The 24,940-nt window shown below is 41.8% G+C and overlaps 1 protein-coding gene across 1 annotated transcript in view; it reads right to left on the reverse strand.

The window, feature by feature from the left end:
* Nucleotides 1-1,610: 1,610 nt before the first annotated feature.
* Nucleotides 1,611-24,940, reverse strand: part of LOC147632204 (uncharacterized) — a 33,024-nt gene continuing 9,694 nt past the window's right edge. The window contains exons 10-13 of the mRNA XM_086808849.1: nucleotides 6,961-7,089; nucleotides 6,705-6,858; nucleotides 2,125-2,219; nucleotides 1,611-1,993 (exon numbers count right to left, since the gene is read on the reverse strand). Of these exons, the coding sequence (XP_086664975.1) occupies nucleotides 1,811-1,993; nucleotides 2,125-2,219; nucleotides 6,705-6,858; nucleotides 6,961-7,089 (561 nt within the window). The 3' untranslated portion in view covers nucleotides 1,611-1,810. The remainder of the gene's footprint in view (nucleotides 1,994-2,124; nucleotides 2,220-6,704; nucleotides 6,859-6,960; nucleotides 7,090-24,940) is intronic.

The raw sequence follows: 24,940 nt of genomic DNA on the forward strand, positions 1-24,940 counted from the left end.
AACATGGGCATGAGGATGCAAGGCACGTTGTTCCACGACTTCCGTTTGAGAATGCAACGTGATCGTAGACTAAGCGGTTGAGTTTCTTATTTCTGGTTTCAATCTTTTTGTTTACTTTCTTCAAACAATTACTGACTTGGGAGTGGGTGGTTGGAAAGCCTCTTGGTCGCAGAGTAGCAAACATGTTACTTTGAGGCTCGAATCCCCATACGCTAGAATGGTTGGTGTTTGAGTGAAAATCCTTATATGGAAGTGAAGGTCTCTTGTAAGAAGTCGGTGGTGATAAAAGGTAATTCTAGTAATTGTTTATTTTACAACTGAACTTTTTCGAGGACTGATCAAATCTTTCCTTTCACGTGCAAGAAAGGCCTTTGTTCCACTAACTCCGGCCAAGTCACTTGTGGGCGGAGATAGTCATGTGCACAAGCGCTCGCTCTCTCTCTCTCTCTCTCTCTCTCTCACACACACACACACACACACACACACCCACCCACCCACATGCACAAACAATCCTACCCAAAACTCTTTTCTTCTCATATGCCTTGCTCTGGTAGTAAGAAGGTAGCGTTGCTCATAATCAAAGATGTCACCTTCAACCATCTCTTCAGAGTCCATGTTGATCTCTCTAAACTCCAACCATACTCTCTCCCCCTCTCTCCCTCCTTCCCAAAACTCATTTTCTCTTGTAGGACTTGTTTACTCTTGTAGTGAGAAGAAGGCTCCTAATCGTAACCAAACAAGTCACTTTCAACCATCAAAATTTATGTTCTTTTCTCTAAGGCAGATAGCTAGATATAGTGATTTTATTGCTCATACACTACATAAGCTTTAGCATCTTGCTAATCTCTTTTGCAATGCCCTAAAAAAATCAGTGCATTCAAAAAGCTAACCACCACTCTTATGATGATGGAGCTATTGTCATGATTGTCGCTTCTATTTGTGTTTACAATACACAACTACTGCCTTACCCGACATGGAAGCTTTAGATAAGACAAAGGGGTAAATATGGAATATGGCCAAGCTAGGTGCTTAGAAGAACAGAGTAAAAAAACTATTTGAGGGCATGGTAGGAAAGATTATCAACAAGGACATGGTTAAAGAATAAAAATTGCAAATTGAGAGAGAGAGAGAGAGAGAGAGAGAGAGAGAGAATGAGAGAGAGGAAACACATTTCATGATTTTCTGTTGGTATTTCCAATGTGAAAAACTACAACCCATGAACAACAATATATCATATATATATATACCTAGATGAATCCAAGAACATGCCCAAATTCACCTTTTAGGAACGTGCATGTTATATACTCATGGTAGTCAACCCACAAGACTATACAACTATCAACTCCATTATGCATAGTATAGACTAGATACTACGACATCCCCACTAACTTCATCAGTGCCCAATAGTGGGTATAGAACTCTGTATCAAGATATGCTCTCTCTCTCTCTCACACACACACACACACACACATACACACGAGCATATATTCAAACAAAGCCCTCCATACTGAGTTTCTGTCAAACCTCCGGAGATGCAGGGCAGACTCAACCATAATGAAGCCTAGCACTAAGGGAAGCAGCAAATAAAAAGAATTAGTACAGCAAATAAGTAGTTGATAGGGCAAATGCACCGCTAAAGATAGAAAGAATAAGCACAATATCAACTGGCCGCAACTCGGACGAAAACTTCACAATGTGAAATCTGCATGTCCGCTAATACTTCATACAACTTGTTTGGCAGCCAAGTTGAGCCTCCTTTCTTCATATACACTCCAAGTACAACTTATTAAGTAGATAACTACATTGGCAATTAAATGAAGAAATTTTGAAATGGAAGCTGACTTTGTAACTCCTTGACGAATGAATTTACTCGACGCAACTCTTGGACATGGGGTTCATCCGCTTCCACAGGAATGATCCTAGCTAGATCTCCTTCCCCAAAGTACTCGACTACTCGATTGGCAGCCTCCAAGCCCGTGACATAAGCCTTTTCCTGCAGCAAAGCATGCTTGTTTGAGTGATGTTTTATATAAGGTCTTCCTTACGCTCTTGCAATTTAGTCACTAAAACCAACGATGTGTCTTTCAACACCAAGAAACTCAGTAGCTCTCAGGGCAATGCAACCTGAGACCATGATCCATGACGATTGACGATCCAATCCCCTGACATAAAGACGTTTGGAAAGCTTGTTGTTCCACGCATAAGGTACTCGTAAGAACCTGCACAAAGAAAATTGTCATAATTAATTAATCACAATGCTTCTCTTGCAGATAAACCGGTGAATTTCATGCAATGAATCTTTTCTTCCATTGAAACATGACGACTGGGCAAAAATTAGAGGCATTGAAGTGCATGGCCTGTACTACAGGCCGCCTCCTTACTCCGTTATCCGCTTCATTCGCCATGGATGGCACCTCACATCCCAGCATACTCCATGTTAAGGCTCCATGCGATCAAGAAGCCGACTCGGCAACTCGTACTTGTACTGTCGAGGACAACAACATAGTTGGCCTGGGATGATGACTATTAGCACATGGTGAGGAGTACTGTTCTGAAAGGAGGAGCAAGTAGTGCTCAAAAAGATGTTTCTCCCAACCAATAAAAAGTGTCGACATTTAGCACTTAAATTGGCAGGACAAATAACTAAGATGTATGATTTTTCCTGTAGGGTTTACGTCTCCCCATCCACACTGTTGGGGAGCTCCTTGACCTAGAGCTTGTGGATACTACAACATCCTACTATGGAGGGATGGGGAAAACTAAGGAGATTTGCAGCTGCCGTTGAGGTCTTCTGCTTCGCCTTAACAGCAAAGACAGACTGAAACAAGTCTGGTGATTTTGGATAAGTAGGAATCCCACTTCTACTTGGGCAGGGGATGTGGGGTTTTGGTTGATCCCTAGAGGCATCTTGATCCACTATCTTGGATACTATGTGGTGCTGTGAGAAACAAAACGCAGAAGTGTAGAGAGAGAGCTGCTGTATAAACTCTGCTATATAAAAAGATCCGGTACAAAAAGGAGTGTGGGGGCAAGGCCCTATGGTGCTGGTTAGCCACCCAAAAACAGCCGACAGCATCACATCATGTCCACGACTGGGAAATAGCCAGTCGGCCAGCAAATACACAGTCCGCCAAGGCAAAAAAACCAAGTCGGTCAAGAGAGGAGTCGTCGGCCAGCAACAGAGGGCCCCCACGACCAAAAATATTGGGAAAAAGACATGGAAAAATGGGGAAAAAATGGAGAGAACTCCTAGGTGGGCACACCTACAACAAAGGCCCTCACTGAGTAATATGGTACACCGTACAGACAAGAGATGACTGCTAACACCCCCTCTGAGCTCCTGGATGTGGAACCAACCCCAGTGAGCTAGAGTGTTGCCGAGCATTGCCTAAGGTAGAGACTTCGTGAAGAGGTCCACCACATTGTCCTCCGTCGAACAATAAACAAGCAAGATGTCACCAGCCAAAATCTTCTCACGAACAAAGTGATATTGTATCTCTATCTTGCGCCTTTGTGTTTAGGGAAACTTACCTTTGCCTTGCCTTGGCAAGACCCCATAGCTCAACAGCCTCTCTCAAATCTCCCCTTTTATGGCCACTCCACCAACTTTGGGCACCAGATGCTGCGTTCAAAAGCCATCATCCTCTGCACCTAGGAGCACTAGCAGGCACAGGGCATGACAGTTCCATCACCTCTAACTTTTCCAAATCCCCCAACTTTTCCAAATCCCCTCTAACTTCTCCAACTGTATTTGGGACAGTTTCCATCCCTGCAAGATCTCCTAGATTTTTATGTGCACTGCTCATTATGGGCTTGCAGTGGTGGGACATGGCTCTAAACCATGCCCAAACCAGTTGGCCACTGTAATTGCAAAGCACCATGGCAGTCCTAGCAATATTGTCTCTGGGATTGTTGCTAAGCTGCTCAGCGATTTTGGCGACGTAACGTAGGCCTCTTCAGCTAGGGCACAACGATCACCTCATCACATGGATGATGGGGTGCAATGGCATGATATAGGTGAGGCCAGCCATTCACCATGAGGATGGCACTGATTTGGCACTCCATGTCTTAACCCCAGATAATCATGGCAGCTCACCAAGCATCCATGATTCATAGGGTTGCAAAAGATGGCCCCTGATCCTGACTTAGAGCTGATCAGCAGCCTAGCAGCATGGCAGATTTGGCCAGTACAGTGTCACGAGACCATTAAGGGCTCAGTGACCCCTACTGTGTACATCTGACTATATGGACTGCCTCATCCCCACTCTTGGGAACACCTCCAAGGTGCTTTAGGGCTGTGCAAGAGAGGGGGGCATCTTTTCTGTGCATCTGAAGCCCTCTGGCCCTTCCTTGACAACATGCCAGAGTGACATCATTTGGCATTATTACTGTGGCTCTTCCCCACTCCCACTTAATGTATTATTCTTCCTACAGTGGCCAGCCATAGAGGGAGATCCCCCCCTTAATTGAATACTTTACCTATTTCTCAGGGTGGTTGTCTGTCTTCTTTTAGAGTGTAGTTTGTGTTTAGTGATGGAAGGATCTTGCTTTTGGCAGAAAGGAAAAAAAGACCGCCCCCATAGTAGTTTCATTTCCTAGCCCAAGGAGATTCTACCAGGATTATGCTATGAGGATAGCACAGACATGGTGCTACCCTGGTGGAGCTCCTCCCTCTTCCACTCCTTCAACCCATATGATGCCCTGAGATTCCTCACGTTACGGAATTGCAGGTGGGAGACAATCAACAGCCTCACTCCTTGTGTGCTTGCTGCAAGGAGGCTATCAAGGGGAACATACCCCTCCCTCCCAAAAAAAAAAAAAACACCTTCCCCCTGCAGCCAGATGTCTGATGCCTTGAGATCCCTACATGCCTTGGAACTGCAAGTGGGAGGCGCACCTCTCTCCTAACAGTGTTCAAACTGCAAAATATGTAAATTCCAGGTGTCTAGACACGGAATGCAGGCAGGCTACCGCTGTCAGGAGTGGGGTGCCCAAGGTCAAAGAATTTGGAGTGTATTCACACTTGTATGCAGGCTCCTCCAGGTCATGTGCACTTTGCAAGCATGTCCACACCCTTCCAGGCAGCATGGGAAAGCCAATCAGCCAACGGACAGGTCGGGACAGGGTACAGCAGCCAAGCAGGCACTGTGGGCGGCATCCAGGTCAATGCCGGCAGGTGAGGGCACCCAGTTGCAGGTTCTGCTGGTCGCGAGCACCCAGTTGCAGGTTCCGCTGGTCATGAGCAAGCCAACCATGCTCTGAGAGCCCTATCAAAAGGTCTTCCCGTCTCCCCTTTCCAGCATACTTTTTGTGCACTTTCACCTCTTGCTGTCCACACTCCATCCTTCAGTTTGTGAGAGGCCTGCAGCAGCAGTAAATCTGTTACAAAGAAGTGTCTCCTGATGACAGACATTCTCGCTCGACTTGGGCTGTACTTTGAGTTGTTTCATAAGTGAATTGTAGAATTTTCAGGTTTCAGCCTTTTAGCCAGATATTGAGCACAATTCTAAAAATTGAGCTTGGACTATCAAATGTATTACTGTTTGGCAGCATTTTCAGGTGTTTGTGTGTGTGTTCTTTCAATTGCTTCACTCTCTTTTTCATTCACTAGCACTTGGACAACCAGCCTTATGAAGTCCATCCAAAGCCTTAGTGCTTGGCATTTTCAGTGTGCCCAATGCAAGGCGGCCAGTGAGGGGAATCCCCTCCTTCCAGTGTTTCACTCTCTTTTTCATTCACTGGCACTTGGACAACCAGCCTTATGAAGTCCATCCAAAACCTTAGTGCTTGGCATTTTCAGTGTGCCCAATGCAAGGCGGCCAGTGAGGTGACCCCCTCCCCTTGCTTGGGCCCCGCGGAGGCCATCACCTGTTCACACTTCATGCCCCCTTCGTGATTTAATAGAGAATGAGAAGCTAGAGTGGCCATGTCACTTGATCTTTGCATCGTTCAAAACCGTGAGAGCAGCAAGGAGGTTTATGGAGAACCATCTACAAGGTTGTGTGCCCAAGTCAAAAAGTGAGAGGTCCATAGAAGACATGGGGTTCCTCAAGCAGTCCTCTTAGTGTGTCCCTCTATCTGGAAGTATCAGCAAGGCTAAGCTTTTACACATTCAGGATTTTCCCCTGCTTGCCAGATAGACCACCAGCTTACACAATCTCTCTATGCAACCGACCAACAACTACATGAAATGTGCCTAATACTGCATCCAGAGCACCTAACACATGCACACATGTGCAAAGGACCACCCCCAACCATAAAAGAGTAAGAGCCAATTTAAAGGGGGAATACACTTGAGAGCAAGGCCTCAGGATCATAGCCCAATTGCAAACGGAAGACTGCCAGTCCTGTCCCATACCAGGGTCAGCAGCCACAAGGAGTTTCGCAGTCCTATATCTGCCTTACAGGACTCGATTGAGACTCACACACTTTTGGTTTAACACACAGTCATGTGCACACCCACTCACTTATATAAGCCACAGGCTCTCCTAAAAAACCTGCTTTATTAACTGACACCTAACATCACCTGTGGAGTATTTACCTTATCCCTTAGCCACTCCATGCAAAAGTTGTACCAGAATGTCTGGAGTCGTCAAGATGATATGACAAATCATAGACTAACAGAGAATTCTTGGTTTAAGAACTACAAGACTAATTAAAATTTAGATTAAACCAACATCAGGAGCTAATGCAAAGTTCTTGACCTGGGGAGAAGTGAGTGACTGCTTTTGGAAACCTAACAACCGCATAATCGATAACTTGAGCATCTCCAAATTCTGCAATGCAGGTGGTAAGGTAGCCTTTGACCTTCTCCACAATATCCTCATCTGGGAGTGGTATAAACTGGTTTGCATGATACTGTGGAGCAACCAAGATTAGTGTGAGCCCAAGAAAACAACTGCTAGTAGTATTTGCCATTATTGGACCATTTATAAGTATGATCAGTCAAGGTCCACTTACAAAGTCTGCCTCCACAACCGTGCCGACTTCATCTTTGTACTCATCATGCAAAGAGTTTAGATCAAAAAAGGTCCATCCCGTAGTATCATCAAAGCCAAAGCAAGCATTGCTCGGTTTTGGTACTTTCACCTATGCAGGCTCTTTTAATTTAATCATTGAAATCCCCTGGTAAGGGTTGAGCACAATCTTGGCACACTTAAATTATTAATACCAATAAACAATGTGAGATGGCACAACACCAAGACAAGATAGCAATGCTGAAATTCAAATAACACACACAATAGGGTTGATCCCCCTTGTAATATAGATGTATTATCAATGGTTTCTTGAGATAGAAGCTTCATGGGCAATACATACCAGATTTCCAATGACATTTATGCAATGAAAGTAGATACCAAACATGTTTTGTCAACGCCAGATTCGAATTCCAAAGCTTTAGGCACACAAAGCACTCACCAATCCCTAGTGACTTGTCACAAGCAGCTATGCTCCACTGGTATCCATACACTAAGTGTGTGCCAGGCCGAGACATAGGAGACCTTAATGACCAAGCACATGGATGTAGAGTGGGTTTATCCTATTAGTCCTTCTCCCATCGGCCACAGCCACATTTGCAAGCTCCAATGTGCAGTAGAAAACTGAAAAATGTTATGTTATGGTTGCACAAATGTACTTGCAGAGCAGAAGCTTTAGTAAGGTAATGAGGAGGAGCGGGCAATAGTACGACTGTACTTGATTGATGATCAGTCAATACCACAAACTTGGAGCCATATAATAATGCCTCCAAACCTTGAGAGCGTAAATGATAGCGTAAAGCTCCTTCTCAAGGATTGGCCAACGAGATTGAGTGTCGTCCAGCTTTCAACTCTCGAAAGTAACAGGTCTACCATCTTGGAATAGAGCATCCCCCATCACATAGTCACTCGCATCAGTCTCAAGAACATAAGGCCCCGACTAGGATCGGATAGTGCTAAGGTAGGTGCTTCCTTGACTTTATCTTTCAAAAGTCTAAAGGCCATATCCAAATCGTTATTCCAAGGGATAGGCTGATTCAACTTACGTCCACGACCTTTCAACAAGTCGGTCATCGGTAGTGTGAGCTGAGAGTACTCTCGCACAAATTTCCAAAGAAAAACAACAAAACCGAGAAAAGAACGAAGTTGTTTCTGTTAGAAGTCATCTCCTATCCAGTTTTATACACCAAGGCCTTTGTTGTGGGTGTGCCTGCCCTTATGAGGTGTTTTATCATTTTTCCCCACTCTCCGCATTTTTTTCCTATTTTTTCCATTTTTTTCGTGGCTTGGAAGGCAGTCTTGAGGCGGCTGGAGGACCAGTAGCTGGCCGACTGCCCAGACATCAGTCGTGGACCTCTGTGATGCTAGCCGACTGGATGTATGTAGTCGTGGGCCTCATCTAATGCTGGCCGACTGTTGATGCAGTCGTGGAGGCCCTTTTCAGCAGGCCGACTGCCCATTTGGGGGCATATAAATAGGGCCCCAGTCCCCATACCACACTTGTATCATATTCAGGATCTTCTTGTGTATATCAGAGCAGAGTTACACGCCTACTTCTCTCTCTCTCTCTCTCTCGTGCTGTTTTTTTGCCTGCGTTTTTTGCTCTTGTGTTCCTAGATCTGGTCATCATCTTCGCTGCGTATTCTGACATGGTATCAGAGCCCTAGGCTCTAGATAGGTCTTGGGATTTGTGTGAGCAAGAGGGGGACTGTTTTGTGGCTAATTGGTGGATTGTTTTGGGCTGATTGGGAAGAGAAGGTGCAAGAGGAAGGCGGGCTGATTTGCTGGACAGCCACTGGCAGGTTTTAGTTCTTCTTTGTTCCCACCCACCCACCCTTTTCAGAGTACATCCCCGCAATGGCAGATCTGTTTGAGATGGCCGAGAGACATGTGAAGATCCCGACACTCCCCACGTTCCCGGTGTAACGCAGGTGTACCCCAAGGTGATTTACTTGGACGGATCTGACCCATTCTCAAGTAATCTGCGAGGTTTGGTCAACTCATCTTCCTCAGCCTGGCTCATCATGTAAGGCGGAATGCTAATAGGTTGAGCACCAAGGACTAGATCAATATTATGATTCACTACCCTTCCGGGTGGTAAACCCGATGCAACTCCTTAGGAAATACATCTTGAAACGAGTCAATTTACTTCTTTAGTTCTTTGCTTTCAAACACACTTAATTCATTAACATCCATAGTAGATATGAGAAATAAAGAAAGTGGAATCAAGACACATTGGAAAGCAATATACAAAGAAGAATCCATTATGTTTCCAAAATCAACTGTATTTACAAGAGATCCCTGAGAGGAATGTATACAATCACCTTGAATGCAAAACTGGGTGTTTCTATGTTCAAAAGAAAAAGAATAACTAGACCAATCTATTTGGACCTTAAGGGTCTTAAACCACTCAATCCCTAATAGCAAGTCTACATGCTCTAGGTGCATACCATAGCACTCCAGAATATCTCTGTAGTCCTGAATCCGGATTGGTAGCTTCTCCACCTTTCAATCCCATACTTGCCGACCCACATGTAGGCGTACCTCGTAGGTATGTTAGCTAGGCGTCGTGTCCAGACCCAATTTCTGCACAAGTTTATAATTGACAAAGTTGTGTGAGCTTCCGGGGCCCAAAAGAATGTGGATTCTATGGCCATTCACTTCTCCATAAACTCAGAGAAGATCATGCAAGCCGAAAACCTTTTGAACAGACAATCAAAACATAAACTAGGGTGAGAAAGCACATTGACTGAAGTACCTGTCAAAGACCACTAGTTGGTTGCCTTCGTCTTGGGTCCCGCATTTGTCTTAGCACCCTTCTCCTTCAGGCACTTGTTACGCATGTGTCCGTTTTCTTCGCAGATGAAGCAACGTCCCTCCTCCTTGAGCTTCAAAGCCTTGAGAAGACGGTTTTTCTTCGCTAGAGTCAAAGTAGAATTCTTTAAAGGTTGGTCCAAAGACTTTCCTTCTATCGTGCTAGTCATCAACGTGGAGAACTTTCTTTTGTGCTTGTTCCCCTGCTCGGTTACGGTCTTGGTTTTGGAAGAGACCATCGTATCATTATAAATACGTGCAGAGTGAATGGCCTCATCCAAAGTTTTGCACTCGTTATTCTTTACCTGTAAACGGTACGAGTCGGGTAATCCTGCTTCAAAGAAACCCAAAAGAGTAGTAGAATCCATCTTCGTAGCTTTCATCTGCAAGTCTCTACATTTTTTGAGGTAGACCTCATAAGTGAGGTTCTATGAGGTCATAGTCAAACTGGCAAACTGAGTAACTATGTCATAGTCATCCTCCTTCTTGAGGAACTCTTTCTTTGAAGACTTCTTCAAACTGTGCCTGGTTTATTGATTTAGGTTTGAGTTCCTTCCACCACAGCAAAGCTTTGCCCGAAACCTGTTGCCAACTGAATCTTTTTGTCATCGCCATATAGATGAAACTGGAAGTGGACTTGCCACTTATGTAGCCACGTGTCCACAATCTCCTGGGTACGCTGCTTTTGCTCGCCCCCAAACTGCTCCGGAGTGATGTTGGGACCTAAAGCAGACGCCAAGGTATCCATGCCCGAAAGAGTAAACAGGGTAGTGGTCAATAAAGAGGTGGAATTTTGCAAAGTCTGCATCTGCGCGAAAACCTGTGCCTAATGCTCTGTGAAAAAGCCTCGAAAGTAACTTTAAACTCCCAAAAGTTAGCCTCAGGAGCCGGCAAGTCTTTGTGTTCGGGAATGGGCTCCATCTCAGATTACTCAGTCGACATTCCGGAAGAGAGTCGAGGAGCAACTAAGTCTTCGAGAAACAAAAGCTCCCGAAAGCTAAGAAATAACCCGCTCACAAAAGATTCAGGTAGCGCGAAGGAGAGCTGGCTGCCAAAGGAAGAGAGAAAACAAGGTGCTGCGAATCCAAGACGGGCAAGAGAACTCGAAAAGAACTCCCGTGCTGAATCTGAGAAGGCCACGCTGGTTTTATATAAGCCCACGATAGCTTTTTGTTTTTTTTTTTAAATAAAAAACTTCACGTTGGATAGCTTTTGTTTTTGCTTTACTGTGTTTTTGTTTTTTGTTTTTTTTACAACCACGCTGAATGCGTGTTGTAAAAGCCAGGTTTAAAAAACAACACCGTCGTGGTGCGTTTTTCTTTGTAAAAGCCTCGTGCATGCGTTTCGATTTTTTTTTATTTCGCTACTTTTTTTTGTTAAAAAAATGTAAAGGTCCTTAAAAAAACAGAAAGCAACTTAAGGTTTTTTTTTAAACGTGGGGCTTAAAAAAGCAACGCCACCTGTCGACTGCAACAGGAAAAAAAGCTCGCCGCCCAACTGCTCGCCACCCGCCGACAAGCTTGGCTTCCTTTTTCTAACGTTGTCCCAGCCAACTGCCGGCTGGTCTGTGGGCTGCCCCAACCAGCCATATGCTGGCTCTCATGCGGCTGGCCACTAAATGCCCTACACACCCTTGCAAGCGGTCTTCGCCATGCTTCAGGTGGATACAGGAAAAATTTAGCCTGTCCTCAGCCACTTGCTTCCCTTCATAGTCTGGGACTCTATATTCTCTCGTCCTCCCTCTCAAAACTGCCATGAAACCTCTCTCCTTTCGCACATGCTAAACCTCTTTCAATTTCCACTCTCACATCACGCTATCTACTCAGATTCTTAGCGATAACATAAAGAAAAACATCCAAAACGAATAATAAACAGCAATCATCTCGAACTCTTACCTCTTTCTTCTCTACCTACCAACTTGCTCGCTCTTATACCCTGTCAAATCCCCAAGGGTCTCTGCCGTGGGCAAAACCCACAAGACCTAGCTGTCCCCACTGAGCAAGAACCGAGCTAACTAACAAGATGCACCAACCAATCTCTACCCCGTGACGTCCCATCCCGTCACGGAGCTACCCTCGCGGGCCTCGAGACTGCTGCCGACCTCGGCTACATGAAGCAGGTGCACGTCTGCACTAAATCCAGATTCTTGACCGAAGAGCTCTCGCATAACTCTATCTAACTGACTGACCTTGGCCACCCTTTTATAGGCTTTTGGCCGGTCACCGGGCATCCACACTTGGGCACCCGCCCGTCAATCCATCCCTAGCCCAGCTCGCCAATCAGCCTGCCTAGCTCCAAGCTACCCCAAGCCTCGAAGCTAGTCTTGTGTGCGTGCTGCACACGGAAGATACACTCTGTGCACATGACAGAGACTATGTTCACTGGTACATGCATGAAGAAAAACAGAGGATCCATAATGCAAAAGAAACTTGTCAGGCTCTAGAGGAGCTTGCTTATACGAGGAATCTTTCGGTGTTTGAAAAGGAGAATTTATACAATGCAAAACATGTTCTTGCTGAAAATCACAGACGTAAGCTAGAAAAATGGCAAGTCAAAGCCAGGCAATGGCCATTCAAGGATAAGGGATGCTCTTCCAAGGATTTCTTTAAAAGCTTGCACTTTGAACGGCAAAAAGACACCATTAAATGCATCAAGACCTCCACATAAACTTGGACATGTTCCAAACAACAACTGGTTGATGAATGTGTGTCCGACTATGCACATGTCTTTGCTACTACATGCCCTACAAATGCACAAGTTCGAGCAGCCAGGGATCAGTTGCTCTCTCATTGTGTAACGTCCCTCCCAAGCCATGTATGTATGTGTCTCTTTTAATATAGATTTCAATAAGAAAAGAGAGTGTAATTAGAAAGAGTGAGACAATAAGGCTAGAAACATTAGAAAAGTGTTAGAATAAAAATATTAGCTCCAAAAATCCTAAAAGAAATAAGAACATAAGAATAGTTCTATTAAGAGATAAGTATCTCCAAAAATAGAATTTCGATTTTAGGTGATAAGAGGTCATATTTCGAGTACTTTTACACATTTAGAGTCCATGCATACTAAAAATGTGGAAAAACAACGCGTTTCTAAAGATAGTGCGTTTGCGGCTATATACAGACGTTTTTGCCTATTCTGCCCACGCTGGCTTGTAGACCAGATGCCTTCCCGTTCTTTTGACTGGTTACATGACTATATTCTGAGTTTTTATCAGAGAGTTATGGCCAAAACAGTTTGCTGTTTCTGTCAGGGTCTCTACATAGAGAAAACTGTGAGAAGGCAGCAAGTAGCCTCAAGGTAATCCTAGAGTTTGAGATGCATTTATCCCTTCATTCTTATCTAATATCTCAGAAAATAAGCTTAGATTGCTATAGTCTTTCGGAGGAAGAGACCAAAACTCCATAGCTTTTCTTTTAGAGAAAGAATAGTATGCCGTAGCCCTGTAAGAGAAGGTTATTTTGCCATAGATCTTAGAAAGAGAGAAGAGTCACAGTATGAGTAAGAGGAGATAAAGCCTGGAGATGATTGGATGATTTCAATCATAAGAGAAGGTATTAGAAGACTCTATATTCTAAAGCTCTTGTTAATAACGAGCAAAGGCAACGATAAACGACAAATTTCTATAAGGTATATACATATTTTGTTTTTCAATTATATATCATTCTTAGGGGTTGAGGTATGGCCCCGGCTTCTCTATTGATTGTTACAGTGATCTATTTGATTGATTTACCATTTAAAGTTTGTATTCTTTTAAGCAATAGCATATGCCTGAATAAAGAATGTCTTATCGCAATCTCAAGTTGAAATGCTAAAATCTTTGTGAAAAGGATTGTTTTCTTGAGAAGGTAACATGGATTCTAGTACTATGGTTTAGTTGAATAAATGGATTGCTATCTTGGTTAAATTAAGGTACAGGTATAACTTCTCCCTGCCTTGACGCTGCCCCGTTCTTGTGCTTGTATAGCCGGACGGCGGAGACGTTAGTAAGGCCCAGAGTTGGCCCATGGTATCCCTCATACCATTGGGAGAATGAGGTTTGCCGATTGAGGCAAGTGATTGTGATGATGCTGCCTAGTTCTGAGGGCCCAGGCTAGTGCGGTGAATTAGCCCACCCTAGTGCGCAGACATCCCTCTGAGGGGCGGGAGGATCGAGCGATGGAGCCTGAGAGGGCGACAGGCCGGCTTGAGTCCTCGCCAGCGGCCGACGATGAGGTGTATGGTCCCGTAGGGTTTTGCCCAGCATGTGGAGGCTGGAAGGCCGAATTCTAGATCATCGGCGGTATAAAGGAAAAGAATAAGAGAGCCAGTTTGGCTTGTATGAAATTGATTCATGTTTAAACTTTGTTTTTATAAATCTTATCTTTGGCATTATTGTATTGTGGAAAAAGGCAAAGGCTGTTTTAATAAACCTTGTGAAAGGGCCTTAATTAAGGAACATGTTTGTTTATGTCAAACAGTGTGGTAGGATTAATTAGAAAACAAATTGACGCGTGAGTAGGGTGGAAAGTGGGAGGATGGAATGCCCCGACGGCACCATCCTACGGACGGGTGGACCCGATTAGTCGGGTAGCTTTCCAACATACTAAGTGAAAGCCCTACGTTAGATAAATAGGTTCTCGAGCAATTCTATTCTAGAAGACTAGGCCAACGGCTGTGCCTTGCATGGATGAGGAAAAAAGCGTTGTCTCTAGGAATCAAGACTAGTAGTTACCCAATTTATGTGATCAATTACCCTATGGGTGATTTGATTTTAGAAGACCACGCTGCGGGATAGAACTAGGTCTTACCTATGAATCGTATCCTTGAATCTCTGTATGGTCAAGGTGTCGATGAGTAGGAAATTTTCTCTAAGATAAGACTTAGCGGACTATCTTAAGTGTTTCCCCTGTTTGTGGAAGGGGGGGAACCTTACAAGTGGTATCAGAGCCGATCTTAGTTCCTAGGATTTGTTTTTCAAAGGTTAACTATCAAGGGATTAAAACAAGTGATTGGTTATCATATGAGGACGAATCAATCATCTCTACTGGCCATAGAAGTGATTTGAATATCCTCACATGTTGAGACAATCATCTTATGAAATTGTGCTTGTATCTTGGGGGTGCACACGCAAGATATTTGTACAATAAATTTGAGAAATTAGATTGGGGAGAAAACCTTTTGTGAGGAAAACATAGGGTGATCAAATTAAGAAACTAGTGAGAGACTAAATGACTAGAAGGATAGACCAAAACTTTGTTTAGAGAAATTTTCAAGATATCTCATTAATTTGTGTATTATAAATTATTAAGATTATAACTCCATTAAGGTTTGAATAGTTGACGTGTGAATGCCATCCATTGGATACTTTACACTAGGACGATCATCCAAGATCTTGAACCCATCTCAGACAAACATGAGTCTAACTTCGGATGTGTAATTCCCAGAGGATCATGCTCTTAGATGTGTCAATCCTGATAATATTTGGATGTGTTAATCCCAAGATACCAGATGTGTAATTCTTAAAAAAAAATAGGATCTCAAATGTATTAATCCTGACTGCCTTCAAATGTGGTGCTATGATAAGTATTTGATAGTTTTGAACTTTTAATGGATATAATGAAAGAAGCAAGCTCATCCTTGCTTGCGTCTAAAAATCGTAAGAAATGCCAAATTAGTTGGAAGCATTGTTGTGAATCTAACCATTGGAGCTAAAAAGTTAGAAGCATTGTTGTCAATCTACTGGAGCTAAAATCAGTTATATGAGATGCCATGAAAGTACACCTTCGTGAAAGGTTTTGCCCTCTAGGATTTTGAGAGGATAAAATGAATGAATTTTTGGAGAGCTAACCCAAGAAAGGAAGACCCTAAAAGAATACCACCAAACTTTTGTTAAACTTCTCCGATTTGCTCCAGAGATGGATGAGGTAACTCTTCTCCATCGATTCATTTGGAAGCTTAATCTACCTTTGAATAACCTCATCAAGAATGTAAAACCATCCTCTATTTTAGAAGCCATAATTATAGCCAGAGACTGTGATAAAGTTTTATATATATATATATAGAAAGTGTCGAGAAGAACATGAGTCCTTCCATGTTAATCAAGAAGAGGTCCCCTAATTCAAGAGGAACGTCAAGCCCACCCTTGGCTACAAGGAATCATGAGCTAGAGCAAAAATTAGGTCAAGAAATAGGGATAGTAGGGATAAAGTTAACCGAATTCAACAAGTATTTCTGTGAGTAAATAGAAGAGGATTGGTGCAAGATTCATGTGAAGTATTGTGCATGATGAATAGAGGTATTCTACAAGACGATACTAAGATTATGAAATTGTTATCATAGGTTAGATTACGTAATAGATTGATTTCCTTACGTTTTTCTATGATAATTTATTAAGTACCATATTACATGGAGGTATAGAATAAGGATTTCGAAGGTTCATATCATATGAGAGGTATATGATGCATGAAATTAGGATAATAAGGCCAATTAATTTTAGAATAATAAAGACCTTTTGGAGGCACAACAAAACGAGCCAAGCACATGAAATAAAAGACTCTTTAAGAACAATGTTTAGATAAAAGAGAATTTTTACCTAGTGGGGACACCACTTTTGAAGAGAGCGGAGGATTTACTTAGATACTACCCCAGCTCGCGAGATGAGGACATCTCGAATCTTTTAAGTGGGGGAGATTGTAACGTCCCTCCCAAGCCATGTATGTATGTGTCTCTTTTAATATAGATTTCAATAAGAAAAGAGAGTGTAATTAGAAAGAGTGAGACAATAAGGCTAGAAACATTAGAAAAGTGTTAGAATAAAAATATTAGCTCCAAAAATCCTAAAAGAAATAAGAACATAAGAATAGTTCTATTAAGAGATAAGTATCTCCAAAAATAGAATTTCGATTTTAGGTGATAAGAGGTCATATTTCGAGTACTTTTACACATTTAGAGTCCATGCATACTAAAAATGTGGAAAAACAACGCGTTTCTAAAGATAGTGCGTTTGCGGCTATATACAGACGTTTTTGCCTATTCTGCCCACGCTGGCTTGTAGACCAGATACCTTCCCGTTCTTTTGACTGGTTACATGACTATATTCTGAGTTTTTATCAGAGAGTTATGGCCAAAATAGTTTGCTGTTTCTGTCAGGGTCTCTACATAGAGAAAACTGTGAGAAGGCAGCAAGTAGCCTCAAGGTAATCCTAGAGTTTGAGATGCATTTATCCCTTCATTCTTATCTAATATCTCCGAAAATAAGCTTAGATTGCTATAGTCTTTCGGAGGAAGAGACCAAAACTCCATAGCTTTTCTTTTAGAGAAAGAATAGTATGCCGTAGCCCTGTAAGAGAAGGTTATTTTGCCATAGATCTTAGAAAGAGAGAAGAGTCACAGTATGAGTAAGAGGAGATAAAGCCTGGAGATGATTGGATGATTTCAATCATAAGAGAAGGTATTAGAAGACTCTATATTCTAAAGCTCTTGTTAATAACGAGCAAAGGCAACGATAAACGACAAATTTCTATAAGGTATATACATATTTTGTTTTTCAATTATATATCATTCTTAGGGGTTGAGGTATGGCCCCGGCTTCTCTATTGATTGTTACAGTGATCTATTTGATTGATTTACCATTTAAAGTTTGTATTCTTTTAAGCAATAGCATATGCCTGAATAAAGAATGTCTTATCGCAATCTCAAGTTGAAATGCTAAAATCTTTGTGAAAAGGATTGTTTTCTTGAGAAGGTAACATGGATTCTAGTACTATGGTTTAGTTGAATAAATGGATTGCTATCTTGGTTAAATTAAGGTACAGGTATAACTTCTCCCTGCCTTGACGCTGCCCCGTTCTTGTGCTTGTATAGCCGGACGGCGGAGACGTTAGTAAGGCCCAGAGTTGGCCCATGGTATCCCTCATACCATTGGGAGAATGAGGTTTGCCGATTGAGGCAAGTGATTGTGATGATGCTGCCTAGTTCTGAGGGCCCAGGCTAGTGCGGTGAATTAGCCCACCCTAGTGCGCAGACATCCCTCTGAGGGACGGGAGGATCGAGCGATGGAGCCTGAGAGGGCGACAGGCCGGCTTGAGTCCTCGCCAGCGGCCGACGATGAGGTGTATGGTCCCGTAGGGTTTTGCCCAGCATGTGGAGGCTGGAAGGCCGAATTCTAGATCATCGGCGGTATAAAGGAAAAGAATAAGAGAGCCAGTTTGGCTTGTATGAAATTGATTCATGTTTAAACTTTGTTTTTATAAATCTTATCTTTGGCATTATTGTATTGTGGAAAAAGGCAAAGGCTGTTTTAATAAACCTTGTGAAAGGGCCTTAATTAAGGAACATGTTTGTTTATGTCAAACAGTGTGGTAGGATTAATTAGAAAACAAATTGACGCGTGAGTAGGGTGGAAAGTGGGAGGATGGAATGCCCCGACGGCACCATCCTACGGACGGGTGGACCCGATTAGTCGGGTAGCTTTCCAACATACTAAGTGAAAGCCCTACGTTAGATAAATAGGTTCTCGAGCAATTCTATTCTAGAAGACTAGGCCAACGGCTGTGCCTTGCATGGATGAGGAAAAAAGCGTTGTCTCTAGGAATCAAGACTAGTAGTTACCCAATTTATGTGATCAATTACCCTATGGGTGATTTGATTTTAGAAGACCACGCTGCGGGATAGAACTAGGTCTTACCTATGAATCGTATCCTTGAATCTCTGTATGGTCAAGGTGTCGATGAGTAGGAAATTTTCTCTAAGATAAGACTTAGCGGACTATCTTAAGTGTTTCCCCTGTTTGTGGAAGGGGGGGAACCTTACAAGTGGTATCAGAGCCGATCTTAGTTCCTAGGATTTGTTTTTCAAAGGTTAACTATCAAGGGATTAAAACAAGTGATTGGTTATCATATGAGGACGAATCAATCATCTCTACTGGCCATAGAAGTGATTTGAATATCCTCACATGTTGAGACAATCATCTTATGAAATTGTGCTTGTATCTTGGGGGTGCACACGCAAGATATTTGTACAATAAATTTGAGAAATTAGATTGGGGAGAAAACCTTTTGTGAGGAAAACATAGGGTGATCAAATTAAGAAACTAGTGAGAGACTAAATGACTAGAAGGATAGACCAAAACTTTGTTTAGAGAAATTTTCAAGATATCTCATTAATTTGTGTATTATAAATTATTAAGATTATAACTCCATTAAGGTTTGAATAGTTGACGTGTGAATGCCATCCATTGGATACTTTACACTAGGACGATCATCCAAGATCTTGAACCCATCTCAGACAAACATGAGTCTAACTTCGGATGTGTAATTCCCAGAGGATCATGCTCTTAGATGTGTCAATCCTGATAATATTTGGATGTGTTAATCCCAAGATACCAGATGTGTAATTCTTAAAAAAAAATAGGATCTCAAATGTATTAATCCTGACTGCCTTCAAATGTGGTGCTATGATAAGTATTTGATAGTTTTGAACTTTTAATGGATATAATGAAAGAAGCAAGCTCATCCTTGCTTGCGTCTAAAAATCGTAAGAAATGCCAAATTAGTTGGAAGCATTGTTGTGAATCTAACCATTGGAGCTAAAAAGTTAGAAGCATTGTTGTCAATCTACTGGAGCTAAAATCAGTTATATGAGATGCCATGAAAGTACACCTTCGTGAAAGGTTTTGCCCTCTAGGATTTTGAGAGGATAAAATGAATGAATTTTTGGAGAGCTAACCCAAGAAAGGAAGACCCTAAAAGAATACCACCAAACTTTTGTTAAACTTCTCCGATTTGCTCCAGAGATGGATGAGGTAACTCTTCTCCATCGATTCATTTGGAAGCTTAATCTACCTTTGAATAACCTCATCAAGAATGTAAAACCATCCTCTATTTTAGAAGCCATAATAATAGCCAGAGTCTGTGATAAAGTTTTATATATATATATATAGAAAGTGTCGAGAAGAACATGAGTCCTTCCATGTTAATCAAGAAGAGGTCCCCTAATTCAAGAGGAACGTCAAGCCCACCCTTGGCTACAAGGAATCATGAGCTAGAGCAAAAATTAGGTCAAGAAATAGGGATAGTAGGGTTAAAGTTAACCGAATTCAACAAGTATTTCTGTGAGTAAATAGAAGAGGATTGGTGCAAGATTCATGTGAAGTATTGTGCATGATGAATAGAGGTATTCTACAAGACGATACTAAGATTATGAAATTGTTATCATAGGTTAGATTACGTAATAGATTGATTTCCTTACGTTTTTCTATGATAATTTATTAAGTACCATATTACATGGAGGTATAGAATAAGGATTTCGAAGGTTCATATCATATGAGAGGTATATGATGCATGAAATTAGGATAATAAGGCCAATTAATTTTAGAATAATAAAGACCTTTTGGAGGCACAACAAAACGAGCCAAGCACATGAAATAAAAGACTCTTTAAGAACAATGTTTAGATAAAAGAGAATTTTTACCTAGTGGGGACACCACTTTTGAAGAGACCGGAGGATTTACTTAGATACTACCCCAGCTCGCGAGATGAGGACATCTCGAATCTTTTAAGTGGGGGAGATTGTAACGTCCCTCCCAAGCCATGTATGTATGTGTCTCTTTTAATATAGATTTCAATAAGAAAAGAGAGTGTAATTAGAAAGAGTGAGACAATAAGGCTAGAAACATTAGAAAAGTGTTAGAATAAAAATATTAGCTCCAAAAATCCTAAAAGAAATAAGAACATAAGAATAGTTCTATTAAGAGATAAGTATCTCCAAAAATAGAATTTCGATTTTAGGTGATAAGAGGTCATATTTCGAGTACTTTTACACATTTAGAGTCCATGCATACTAAAAATGTGGAAAAACAACGCGTTTCTAAAGATAGTGCGTTTGCAGCTATATACAGACGTTTTTGCCTATTCTGCCCACGCTGGCTTGTAGACCAGATGCCTTCCCGTTCTTTTGACTGGTTACATGACTATATTCTGAGTTTTTATCAGAGAGTTATGGCCAAAATAGTTTGCTGTTTCTGTCAGGGTCTCTACATAGAGAAAACTGTGAGAAGGCAGCAAGTAGCCTCAAGGTAATCCTAGAGTTTGAGATGCATTTATCCCTTCATTCTTATCTAATATCTCAGAAAATAAGCTTAGATTGCTATAGTCTTTCGGAGGAAGAGACCAAAACTCCATAGCTTTTCTTTTAGAGAAAGAATAGTATGCCGTAGCCCTGTAAGAGAAGGTTATTTTGCCATAGATCTTAGAAAGAGAGAAGAGTCACAGTATGAGTAAGAGGAGATAAAGCCTGGAGATGATTGGATGATTTCAATCATAAGAGAAGGTATTAGAAGACTCTATATTCTAAAGCTCTTGTTAATAACGAGCAAAGGCAACGATAAACGACAAATTTCTATAAGGTATATACATATTTTGTTTTTCAATTATATATCATTCTTAGGGGTTGAGGTATGGCCCCGGCTTCTCTATTGATTGTTACAGTGATCTATTTGATTGATTTACCATTTAAAGTTTGTATTCTTTTAAGCAATAGCATATGCCTGAATAAAGAATGTCTTATCGCAATCTCAAGTTGAAATGCTAAAATCTTTGTGAAAAGGATTGTTTTCTTGAGAAGGTAACATGGATTCTAGTACTATGGTTTAGTTGAATAAATGGATTGCTATCTTGGTTAAATTAAGGTACAGGTATAACTTCTCCCTGCCTTGACGCTGCCCCGTTCTTGTGCTTGTATAGCCGGACGGCGGAGACGTTAGTAAGGCCCAGAGTTGGCCCATGGTATCCCTCATACCATTGGGAGAATGAGGTTTGCCGATTGAGGCAAGTGATTGTGATGATGCTGCCTAGTTCTGAGGGCCCAGGCTAGTGCGGTGAATTAGCCCACCCTAGTGCGCAGACATCCCTCTGAGGGACGGGAGGATCGAGCGATGGAGCCTGAGAGGGCGACAGGCCGGCTTGAGTCCTCGCCAGCGGCCGACGATGAGGTGTATGGTCCCGTAGGGTTTTGCCCAGCATGTGGAGGCTGGAAGGCCGAATTCTAGATCATCGGCGGTATAAAGGAAAAGAATAAGAGAGCCAGTTTGGCTTGTATGAAATTGATTCATGTTTAAACTTTGTTTTTATAAATCTTATCTTTGGCATTATTGTATTGTGGAAAAAGGCAAAGGCTGTTTTAATAAACCTTGTGAAAGGGCCTTAATTAAGGAACATGTTTGTTTATGTCAAACAGTGTGGTAGGATTAATTAGAAAACAAATTGACGCGTGAGTAGGGTGAAAAGTGGGAGGATGGAATGCCCCGACGGCACCATCCTACGGACGGGTGGACCCGATTAGTCGGGTAGCTTTCCAACATACTAAGTGAAAGCCCTACGTTAGATAAATAGGTTCTCGAGCAATTCTATTCTAGAAGACTAGGCCAACGGCTGTGCCTTGCATGGATGAGGAAAAAAGCGTTGTCTCTAGGAATCAAGACTAGTAGTTACCCAATTTATGTGATCAATTACCCTATGGGTGATTTGATTTTAGAAGACCACGCTGCGGGATAGAACTAGGTCTTACCTATGAATCGTATCCTTGAATCTCTGTATGGTCAAGGTGTCGATGAGTAGGAAATTTTCTCTAAGATAAGACTTAGCGGACTATCTTAAGTGTTTCCCCTGTTTGTGGAAGGGGGGGAACCTTACAAGTGGTATCAGAGCCGATCTTAGTTCCTAGGATTTGTTTTTCAAAGGTTAACTATCAAGGGATTAAAACAAGTGATTGGTTATCATATGAGGACGAATCAATCATCTCTACTGGCCATAGAAGTGATTTGAATATCCTCACATGTTGAGACAATCATCTTATGAAATTGTGCTTGTATCTTGGGGGTGCACACGCAAGATATTTGTACAATAAATTTGAGAAATTAGATTGGGGAGAAAACCTTTTGTGAGGAAAACATAGGGTGATCAAATTAAGAAACTAGTGAGAGACTAAATGACTAGAAGGATAGACCAAAACTTTGTTTAGAGAAATTTTCAAGATATCTCATTAATTTGTGTATTATAAATTATTAAGATTATAACTCCATTAAGGTTTGAATAGTTGACGTGTGAATGCCATCCATTGGATACTTTACACTAGGACGATCATCCAAGATCTTGAACCCATCTCAGACAAACATGAGTCTAACTTCGGATGTGTAATTCCCAGAGGATCATGCTCTTAGATGTGTCAATCCTGATAATATTTGGATGTGTTAATCCCAAGATACCAGATGTGTAATTCTTAAAAAAAAATAGGATCTCAAATGTATTAATCCTGACTGCCTTCAAATGTGGTGCTATGATAAGTATTTGATAGTTTTGAACTTTTAATGGATATAATGAAAGAAGCAAGCTCATCCTTGCTTGCGTCTAAAAATCGTAAGAAATGCCAAATTAGTTGGAAGCATTGTTGTGAATCTAACCATTGGAGCTAAAAAGTTAGAAGCATTGTTGTCAATCTACTGGAGCTAAAATCAGTTATATGAGATGCCATGAAAGTACACCTTCGTGAAAGGTTTTGCCCTCTAGGATTTTGAGAGGATAAAATGAATGAATTTTTGGAGAGCTAACCCAAGAAAGGAAGACCCTAAAAGAATACCACCAAACTTTTGTTAAACTTCTCCGATTTGCTCCAAAGATGGATGAGGTAACTCTTCTCCATCGATTCATTTGGAAGCTTAATCTACCTTTGAACAACCTCATCAAGAATGTAAAACCATCCTCTATTTTAGAAGCCATAATTATAGCCAGAGACTGTGATAAAGTTTTATATATAATTTCAATCATAAGAGAAGGTATTAGAAGACTCTATATTCTAAAGCTCTTGTTAATAACGAGCAAAGGCAACGATAAACGACAAATTTCTATAAGGTATATACATATTTTGTTTTTCAATTATATATCATTCTTAGGGGTTGAGGTATGGCCCCGGCTTCTCTATTGATTGTTACAGTGATCTATTTGATTGATTTACCATTTAAAGTTTGTATTCTTTTAAGCAATAGCATATGCCTGAATAAAGAATGTCTTATCGCAATCTCAAGTTGAAATGCTAAAATCTTTGTGAAAAGGATTGTTTTCTTGAGAAGGTAACATGGATTCTAGTACTATGGTTTAGTTGAATAAATGGATTGCTATCTTGGTTAAATTAAGGTACATGTATAACTTCTCCCTGCCTTGACGCTGCCCCGTTCTTGTGCTTGTATAGCCGGACGGCGGAGACGTTAGTAAGGCCCAGAGTTGGCCCATGGTATCCCTCATACCATTGGGAGAATGAGGTTTGCCGATTGAGGCAAGTGATTGTGATAATGCTGCCTAGTTCTGAGGGCCCAGGCTAGTGCGGTGAATTAGCCCACCCTAGTGCGCAGACATCCCTCTGAGGGGCGGGAGGATCGAGCGATGGAGCCTGAGAGGGCGACAGGCCGGCTTGAGTCCTCGCCAGCGGCCGACGATGAGGTGTATGGTCCCGTAGGGTTTTGCCCAGTATGTGGAGGCTGGAAGGCCGAATTCTAGATCATCGGCGGTATAAAGGAAAAGAATAAGAGAGCCAGTTTGGCTTGTATGAAATTGATTCATGTTTAAACTTTGTTTTTATAAATCTTATCTTTGGCATTATTGTATTGTGGAAAAAGGCAAAGGCTGTTTTAATAAACCTTGTGAAAGGGCCTTAATTAAGGAACATGTTTGTTTATGTCAAACAGTGTGGTAGGATTAATTAGAAAACAAATTGACGCGTGAGTAGGGTGGAAAGTGGGAGGATGGAATGCCCCGACGGCACCATCCTACGGACGGGTGGACCCGATTAGTCGGGTAGCTTTCCAACATACTAAGTGAAAGCCCTACGTTAGATAAATAGGTTCTCGAGCAATTCTATTCTAGAAGACTAGGCCAACGGCTGTGCCTTGCATGGATGAGGAAAAAAGCGTTGTCTCTAGGAATCAAGACTAGTAGTTACCCAATTTATGTGATCAATTACCCTATGGGTGATTTGATTTTAGAAGACCACGCTGCGGGATAGAACTAGGTCTTACCTATGAATCGTATCCTTGAATCTCTGTATGGTCAAGGTGTCGATGAGTAGGAAATTTTCTCTAAGATAAGACTTAGCGGACTATCTTAAGTGTTTCCCCTGTTTGTGGA

This window comes from Cibotium barometz, chromosome 14, assembly GCF_041138505.1.
Source record: "Cibotium barometz isolate CiBa-2024 chromosome 14, ASM4113850v1, whole genome shotgun sequence".
In the NCBI taxonomy this organism is placed as follows: domain Eukaryota; kingdom Viridiplantae; phylum Streptophyta; class Polypodiopsida; order Cyatheales; family Cibotiaceae; genus Cibotium; species Cibotium barometz.